General features: G+C 75.9%; 1 protein-coding gene across 1 annotated transcript in view; it reads right to left on the reverse strand.

Annotated features, from left to right (window-relative positions):
- The window catches only part of HSPG2 (heparan sulfate proteoglycan 2), a 28,989-nt gene extending 21,584 nt beyond the window's left edge, over positions 1-7,405 (reverse strand). Inside the window, 26 exon segments of the mRNA XM_062593418.1 lie at positions 77-217; positions 301-368; positions 1,523-1,581; positions 1,665-1,879; positions 1,970-2,056; positions 2,058-2,084; positions 2,086-2,150; positions 2,153-2,315; positions 2,402-2,541; positions 2,544-2,597; positions 2,600-2,720; positions 2,722-2,744; positions 2,852-2,920; positions 2,923-2,997; positions 3,082-3,233; positions 4,196-4,340; positions 4,432-4,563; positions 4,953-4,965; positions 4,967-5,073; positions 5,162-5,260; positions 5,263-5,384; positions 5,630-5,771; positions 6,538-6,698; positions 6,784-6,842; positions 6,935-7,044; positions 7,317-7,405. Coding sequence (XP_062449402.1) covers positions 77-217; positions 301-368; positions 1,523-1,581; positions 1,665-1,879; positions 1,970-2,056; positions 2,058-2,084; positions 2,086-2,150; positions 2,153-2,315; positions 2,402-2,541; positions 2,544-2,597; positions 2,600-2,720; positions 2,722-2,744; positions 2,852-2,920; positions 2,923-2,997; positions 3,082-3,233; positions 4,196-4,340; positions 4,432-4,563; positions 4,953-4,965; positions 4,967-5,073; positions 5,162-5,260; positions 5,263-5,384; positions 5,630-5,771; positions 6,538-6,698; positions 6,784-6,842; positions 6,935-7,044; positions 7,317-7,335 — 2,568 coding nt within the window. The 5' untranslated portion in view covers positions 7,336-7,405.
- Positions 7,406-8,846: the final 1,441 nt, after the last annotated feature.

The raw sequence follows: 8,846 nt of genomic DNA on the forward strand, positions 1-8,846 counted from the left end.
GCGGGGAGCGCGGCGGGTCGGGCGGCGCCGGCGGGGCCGGGCCGGGCGCGGGGCCGCGCCGCGCCGCGCCGCCTACCTGGTCGCGGTGCCAGGAGGAGCTGGCGCACTGCCGCGAGACGCCCATGCAGAAGCACTTGAGGCAGCCGTCGGGGTTGGCGCGGCTGAGGTGGAAGGCGCCCGCCGCGCACTCGTCGCAGAGCCGCCCCGTCACGTTGGGCTGCGGGAGCGGCAAGGGCGGCCCGTCGTCGTCCGCGGTGCCGCCGTCACCACCGCCGCCGCCGCCGCCGCCGCGCTACCCACCTTGCAGCGGCACGTGCCGCCCGCCGCGCCCTGGCCGCCGCGCTCGTCGCACTTCACGATCTCCTGGCCTGCGGGCGCGGGGGACGGGGATGGAGCGGTGGCACGCGGCCCCATCCCTGTCCCCGTCCTGGTCTCCGCCCTCCGTCCTTGCTGCCATCTCCATCCTCGTCCCCATCCCCACCCCGGTCCCTGCTCCCATCCCCGTCCTCGTCCTTGTCCTCGTCCCTCGCGCCCATCCTCCTTCCGTCCTCGTCTCCATTCCCATTCTTGTTCCCGTCCCCATCCCTGTCCTCATCCATCTCCTCATCCCCATCCTTGTCCTCGTCCCCATGCCCATCCTCGTCTCCATCCCCATCCTCATCCATCTCCTCATCCCATCCTTATCCTCATCCCCATGCCCATCCTCCTTCCATCCTCATCTCCATTCCCATTCTTGTTCCCGTCCCCATTCCCTGTCCTCATCCCCATCCTTGTCCTCGTCCCCGCGCCCATCCTCGTCTCATCCCCATCCTCATCCATCTCCTCATCCCCATCCTTATCCTCATCCCCATGCCCATCCTCTTTCCATCCTCATCTCCATTCCCATTCTTGTTCCCGTCCCATCCTGTCCTCATCCATCTCCTCATCCCCATTCTTGTCCTCGTCCCCGCGCCCATCCTCGTCCCATCCTCATCTCCATTCCCATTCTCGTCCCCGTCCCCATCCTCATCCATCTCTTCATCCCCATCCTTGTTCTCATTCCCATCCCCATCCTCGTCCCTGTTCCCATCCTCATCCCCGTCCCCACGCCCATCCTCGTCCCCATCCCCATGCCCATCCTTGTCCTCCTCCTCATCCCCATGCCCATCCTCATCCCTGTCCCCACGCCCATTCCTCATCCCCATGCCCATCCTTGTCCTCCTCCTCATCCCCATGCCCATCCTCATCCCGTCCCCATGCCCATCCCCATCCCCCATGCCCATACTTGTCTTCCTCCTCATCCCCACGCCCATCCTCATCCCATCCCCATCCCTATGCCCATCCTCGTCCCCATCCCTGTCCCGTTCCTCATCCTCGTCCCCATCCTCATCCCTACGTCCATCCCCGTTCTCATACCTGTCCGCATCCTCATCCCGGTCCTTATCCCCCCCGCCGTCCTCACCCACGTCCTCACATCCCAATCTCCACCCCCATCTTTGGCCCCGTCCCCCGGGTCGGCGCCGCGCCGGCACCGGGCGCTCACCGATCGGGGTGCACTTCCCTCCTGGCTGCATGGGGTCACCTTCGAAGCCCGGGGCGCACCTAGACGGGGGGGCGGGCCGAGCGGTGAGACGGCGCCGGCGCCGCCCGGCGCGGCCCGCCCCCGCGCCCCGCCCCGCTCCCACCTCTCGCAGCGGCGCCCGGCGTAGCCGGGGGCGCAGGCGTCGCAGGTGGCCTGCCCGTCCGTGTCGAGGAAGCAGGACTCGGAGAAGCGGCGCGCCGGCTCGGCGTAGGGGCAGGGGCAGGGCCGGCAGGCGCCGGCCGTGCCCTGCGTGGCGTCGCCGAAGAAGCCGGGCCGGCACTTCTCGCACCGCGAGCCCTCCGTGTTGTGCTGGCAGTTCTGCGGCGGGGAGGCGGCGTGAGGACGCGGCGTGAGCGCTCGGCGCCGCGTCGTCCCCCACGCTGCCGCCCCGGCCGCCCCGGCGCTCACCAGGCAGTGCCCGAAGACGGGGTCGCAGGCGCTGGCGTGGCCGTGGCAGCTGCAGCCGGAGCAGGCGCCCAGGTAGGGCCCCCTGCGGCACGCGCTCGAAGCCGGCGGCGCACCGCGTGGCACGACAGCCCCGCGTAGCCCGCCGGGCACCGGCACTCCTCGACCTCCTCGGCCGGGCCAGCCCGGCGGGCTCGGCGCCGCTGACGTCCATGGCCACGGCGCTGAGCCCGGCGCTGGCCTGGCGCCCGTCGTACACCGCCCGCACCAGCACGGCCCGCAGGTCCTGCAGCACCAGCAGCAGCCGCTCCCGGCTCGCCGCGGCGCCCGTCTCGTCCTCCCACTCGTCCTGCGGGGTGGCGGGCGCCGTCAGGCCCGCGGGGCCGGCGTCCGCGCCGCCGCCGCGCCGCCCGCCGCCGCCGCCGCCGCACCCACCTCGGTGAAGGCCACGCGGCGCTGGTTGAAGACGCCGGGCCGCGCGGGCTCGGCGCGGGGCCCGCGACAGCAGCTTGGTGCCGGCGCCCAGCAGCACGACGTCCGTGGGCGGCGCGCGGGCTCCGGCGGGCCGCGGCCAGCCGGTAGCGCACCGCGTAGCTCAGCGCCCCGCCGTAGGCGTCCGTCTTGTCGCCAGGAAGGCGTCCGGCAGGGCCCAGAAGGCGTCGCGCGCCAGGAAGCGCCGGGAGAGGTCGAGCAGCTGGAACTCCTCGGCGCCGGGCTCGACGCGCAGCTGCGGCGCCGCCAGCGCCGTGGGCGCCCGCCGCCCCCGTCACGTTCACGCCTGCCGCCGGCGCGGCGGTGCGCGGCGGGGGACACAGCACCGCAGCGTCAGAGCCGGCCCCCCGCCGCCGCCGCCGCCCCCCGCCGCCCCGCCGCCCCGCCGCTCACCCTTGAAGTCGCCGGGGCGGTCGAAGCGGAGGTGGAGGCGGCGGCGGTGGCGGCCGGCGCCGCGGCAGCGCTGGTGACGCCGAAGCAGAAGCAGGGCAGGCAGCGCGCGGCGCCGGGCAGGTGGAAGTGGCCGGCGGGGCAGGGCCCTGCGGGGGAGGCCGGGGGTCAGCCGCGGGCCCCCCCGCGGCGCGGGGCACGGCGCGGCGCCCGGCGCCCGGCGCGGCGCTCACCGCGGGGCGGCGTGACGGTGAGCACGCCGTCGGGGATGCCGAAGACCATGCCGCGGGCGTTGATGGCCTCGCAGGTGTAGGCGCCCTGGTCGGCCTCCTTGACGTCGCGGATGGTCAGCGTGCCGCGGCCCTGCTCGCTCACGATGGACACCCTGCCGCGGCGGCCCCCGCCGCCCCCGCCGCCGCGCTCAGACCACGCCCCCCCTCGCTGCAAGCCCCGCCCACCACCTCAAAGCCCCTCCCCTTCATTGCAAGCCCCTCCCACCAGCCCCTCCCGCCGCAAGCTCCCTCACTATAAGCCCCTCCCACCGCCCAAGCCCCTCCCCCTCGGCGCAAGCCCCGCCCACCACCACAAGCCCCTCCCACCACAGGTTCCCCCCCAGTAGCCCCTCCCCCTCATGGCAAACCCCTCCCACCACCTCAAGCCCCTCCCACCACAGGTCCTCCCTGATAGCCCCTCCCCATCATGGCAAGCCCCTCCCACCACCTCAAGCCCCTCCCACCACAGGCTCCCTCCCTGGCAGTCCCTCCCCCATCATTGCAAGCCCCTCCCCCTCTTTGTAAGCCCCTCCCACCACCCCGAGCCCCTCCCCCTCATTGCAAGCCCCTCCCACCACCTCAAGCTCCTCCCCCATTGCAAGCCCTCCCACCACCTCAAGCCCCTCCCCCTCATTGCAAGCCCCTCCCACCACCTCAAGCTCCTCCCCATTGCAAGCCCCTTCCACCACCTCAAGCCCCTCCCCCTCATTGCAAGCCCCTCCCACCACCTCAAGCTCCTCCCCCATTGCAAGCCCCTCCCACCAACCTCAAGCCCCTCCCCCTCATTGCAAGCCCCTCCCACACCTCAAGCTCCTCCCCCATTGCAAGCCCCTCCCACCACCCCAAGCCCCTCCCCCTCATTGCAAGCCCCTCCCACCACCTCAAGCTCCTCCCCCATTGCAAGCCCCTCCACCACCCCAAGCCCCTCCCCCTAGTTGCAAGCCCCTCCCCCTCATTGCAAGCCCAGCCTGCCACCTCAAGCCCCGCCCACCGCCAGCCCCTCCCACCCTCTCAAGCCCCTCCCACCAGGAGCCCCGCCCCCCGGAGCCCCGCCCCCCGCGCGGGCCCCGCCCACCTGCGGCTGGCGGGTATGTGGCCCCAGTTGAGGCGCCAGGTGATGATGGGGGTGGGCACGCCGGTGGCGGCGCAGGTGAAGCGCACCGTCTGGCCCGGCGCGGCCTGCACCGCCTCGGCCGGCGGCGCCACCACCTGCGGGGGCACTGCGGGGCGCCGCCGGGTCAGCGCCGGGCCCGCGCCGCCCCCCGCCGCCCCCCGCAGCCGCCGCCGCCGCCGCCGCCGCCGCGCACTCACCGCAGCCGACCTCATCGGAGCGGTCGGGGCAGTCGGGCTCCTCGTCGCACTGGTAGCTGGCGGGGATGCAGCTCCCGCTGCCCACGCAGGCGAACTGCTCCGGCCCGCAGGCCGCGCCGGGCGCCTTGGTGGCTGCGGGCCGCGACGGCGGCGTCAGCGCCGCCACCGCTGCCGCCGCCGGGCCCGGCCCCGCTGCCGCCACCCCGCCACCGCCCGCCGGGCCCAGCCCCACCACTGCCACCGCCACCACCGCCGCTGCCAGGCCGGGCCCCGCTGCCGCCGCCGCCGCCACCACCACCGCCGGGCCCAGCCCCACCACTGCCGCCGCCACCGCCGGGCCCGGCCCCGCCACTGCCACCGCCACCACCGCCGCTGCCAGGCCGGGCCCCGCTGCCGCCGCCGCCGCCACCACCACCGCCGGGGCCCAGCCCCACCACTGCCGCCGCCGGGCCCGGCCCTGCCGCCGCCACCACCACCGCCGGGCCGGGCCCCGCCACCGCCGCCGCCGCCGCGGCACTCACGGCAGTCGCTCTCCGTCAGAGCCGTCGCCGCAGTCGTTGTCGCCGTCGCAGCGCCAGAGCTTGAGGGCGCAGTGCCCGTTGCGGCACCTGAACTCGTTGGGCTCGCAGGGCGTCGGGGTGCCTGCGCGGGGGGGGGACGCCGTCACCGCCGTCACCGCCGGCGCTGCCGTCACCGCGGCCCCAAACCGCCCCCCGCCGCCCCGCCGTACCGCAGCCCAGCTCGTCGCTGCCGTCGGCGCAGTCCCGCTCGCCGTCGCACAGGTAGTCGCGGGGCACGCACTGCCGGTCGGCGCACGCCGCCTCGCCGGGCGGCACCGCGCCGGCGCCGTGCCCGCCGGGCGGCTGGTGGACGGCCGCGCCGCCGCCGTGGCCGCCGGCCTCGCCGTGCCGCTCGGCCTCGCCGTGGCCGCCGGCCTCGCCGTGCCGGCCGGCCTCGCCGTGACGCTCGGCGGCGGGGCGGCGGTGGCGGCCGGCGGCGGCGGGGCGGTGGCCGGCGTGGCCGTGTCCGGCGGGCCTGGGGAGAGCGCGGGAGAGGCGGTGAGCGCGGCGCGGCGCGGCGCGGGGCCGTGCCAAGGGAGCGGGCGGTTAGCGCGGGGCGCCGGAGCGGTTAGAGGGAGCCGGAGAGAGCGAGGCGAGAGCGCCGGAGAGGGTCGGCGAGCGCGCGCCGCCGCCGCCGCCGCCGCGCCGGCTCACCGCAGCCCTGCTCGTCCGAGGCGTCGCGGCAGTCGGGCCGGCGGTCGCAGCGGTACGCGCCGTCGACGCACTCGCCGCTGCCGCAGGCGAACTCCAGGGCGCTGCAGGCGCGCCACCGCGGCGTCACTGCGGGCACAGCGCGGTCAGCGGCACGGCCGGCGCCCGCGCGCTGCAGCCCGCCTCCGGCGCACCCCGCCGCCGACGGGGTGCCGCACCAATGCGCCCCAGCACCTCCGGTGCGCCCCACTCCCGGTGCGCCCCACTCCCAGTGCACCCCACCGCTCCCAGTGCACCGCACCAATGCGCCCCAGCACCTCTGGTGCACCCAGCTCCCAGTGCACCCAACTCCCAGTGCACCCCACCACTACAAGTGCACCCCACCAATGCACCCCAGCACCACCAGTGCACCCCACTCCCAGTGCACCCAACTCCCAGTGCACCCCACCAATGCACCCCAGCACCTCCGGTGCACCCAACTCCCAGTGCACCCCACTCCCAGTGCACCTCACCACTACTGGTGCACCCCACCAATGCACCACAGCACCACCGGTGCACCCAACTCCCAGTGCACCCCACTCCCAGTGCACCTCACCACTACTGGTGCACCCCACCAATGCACCCAACCGCCACCAGTGCCCTGCACCAATGCACCTCAGCACCACCAGTGCACCCCACTCCCAGTGTGCCCCACCAATGCACCCCAGCACCACCAGTGCACCCCACTCCCAGTGCACCTCACCACTACTGGTGCACCCCACCAATGCACCCCACCACTACCGGTGCACCCCACCAACGCACCCCCCCACCAGTGCACCCCACTCCGGGCACAGGTCCCCCACCACCACCAGCAGCGCAGCCGGCCCCAGTGCACCCCGCCGCCAGCGCCGCTCACCGGTGCCCAGGCGCCGAAACTGGAAGCCCTCCTCGGAGGTGACGTAGGAGGCGATGGAGCCGCCGGCGACGACGGCGCGCAGCACCTCGCGGATCTGCGCCTCGTCCGCGTTGCCCTCCGAGCCCACGTCCAGCTCCACGAAGACGGCGCCGGCCAGCTCCCTGCGGCGGCACCGGCGCCGGCGTCGGCGGGGCGCCCCGGCGGAGCCCCCCGCGCCGCCCGCCCGCCCGCCCGCCCGCCGCTCACTTGATGAACACCACGCTGACCACTTGCTCGCCGGGGATCTTGTAGTACTCGGACTCCAGCTGGTTTGGGGGAGCCGCAGAGCGGGGGCGGCGGCGTCAGCGGGGTCCCCGCGGGGCATCGCCGCCACCGCCGCCGCCGCGCCGGCGCTCACCGTATCCACCACGGCCTCGGCGACCTCCCGAAACTCCTCGGAGGCGGCGTCCTCCAGCCCGGGGCCGTAGTCGATGCTGCGGGTGAAGTTCACCAGCGCCCGGAAATACACTGCGAGGGGCGACGCGGGGGCGGTCGGCGCCGGCCCCGCTGCGTCCCCCCCCCGCCCTGCGCCGCGCCGCGCCGGCACTCACCGAGCGGGCCGTCGTCGTCGGGCTCGGGCCCCGCCATGCCCGCCGGCGCGGGCAACGGCGCTGCCCACCGCGACGAGGACGAGGAGAAGGAGGAAGAAGAGGAGGAAGAAGAGAGATGAGGACAGAGCAGAGAGATTGAGGACGGAGGCGGCACGGCGCCGGCCGGGCGCCCGCGCGCCGCTCTCCTACCTGTGGGCGCCAGCGCCATGCCGGGCACCGCCGTGCCGGGGCTCCGCGTGCCGGCGCCGCTGCCGTCCTCGCCGCTGCCGTCCTCGCCGCCGCCGTCTGCAAAACGGGCGCGATGAGCCCCCGCGGCGGGCGGCCCGGCGGAGGCGCGGGCGCCCGCGCCGGCCCGCGGCGACGCACCGCCGGAGGCCTCCTCGGCCAGCAGGTCCTCGTCGTCCGAGAGCTGGGCGTAGTAGCTGCGGCGGCGCGGGCCGCCGGCGCGGTCCCGCCTCCGTGTCCTCGGGGAAGGAGGTCTCGTGCCGGCCCACCTGCCGGGGCCGAGAGGGGACGGCGGTGACGCCGCGCGCCGGCTCCCGGCCAGGGCCGCGGCCGCATAGCTGCGCGCTGGAGTCACGGCCGGCCGGCGCGGCGCGCATGAGCTCATCCTGCCGCCGGCCGCCCACCGCATTCCTGCGCCCCCGGGGCCGCTCGCAGCTGCCTTCGCGCCTCCCGGCACGCGCCGGCGCAGGGCCGCGCGGGCGCGATCGCCCTGCTGCGTGCACGCCCCGGCACGGGGGTGCGGGTGCACCCACGCCGCCCCACGCACGGGCGCGATCGCCCTGCCGCGTGCACGCCCCGGCACGGGGGTGTGGGTGCACCCACGCCGCCCCACACACGGGCGCGATTGCCCTGCCGCGTGCACACCCCGGCACGGGGGTGCGGGTGCACCCACGCCGCCCCACGCACGGGCGCGATCGCCCTGCCGCGTGCACACCCCGGCACGGGGGTGCGGGTGCACCCACGCCGCCCCACACACGGGCGCGATTGCCCCGCCGTGTGCACGCAGTCGGCACGGGGGTGCTGGTGCACCCACGCCGCCCCACGCGCGGGCGCGATCGCCCTGCTGCGTGCACGCCCCGGCGCGGGGGTGTGGGTGCACCCACGCCGGCCCACACACGGGCACGATCGCCCTGCCGCGTGCATGCCCCGGCACGGGGGTGCGGGTGCACCCACGCTGGCCCACACACGGGCACGATCGCCCTGCTGCGTGCACGCAGTCGGCGCAGGGTGCGGGTGCACCCACGCCGCCCCACGCGCGGGTGCGATCGCCCTGCTGCGTGCACGCCCCGGCACGGGGGGGCGGGTGCACCCACGCTGCCCCACGCACGGGCGCGATTGCCCCACCGTGTGCACGCAGTCGGCACGGGGGTGCGGGTGCACCCACGCCGCCCCACGCGTGGGCGCGATCGCCCTGCTGCGTGCACGCACCGGCGCAGGGGTGTGGGTGCACCCACGCCGCCCCACGCACGGGCGCGATCGCCCCGCTGCATGCACGCCCCGGCGTGGGGGTGCTGGTGCACCCACGCCGCCCCACGCGCGGGCGCGTCCACGCTGCCCCGCCGCAGGCACGCGCGTGCCCACCGCCACGCTTGCACGCCTGCGGCCCCGTGCTAGCACGTGTGTGCGCGCCCGCCCGCAGCAACGCGCCCACCCCCACCCTGGCGCCCACCCGCAGCGCCGGCGGTGACGATGGTGATGGTGATGGTGGGGGGA

The sequence above is a fragment of the Rhea pennata genome, chromosome 22, assembly GCF_028389875.1.
Source record: "Rhea pennata isolate bPtePen1 chromosome 22, bPtePen1.pri, whole genome shotgun sequence".
Classification (NCBI taxonomy): Eukaryota; Metazoa; Chordata; class Aves; order Rheiformes; family Rheidae; genus Rhea; species Rhea pennata.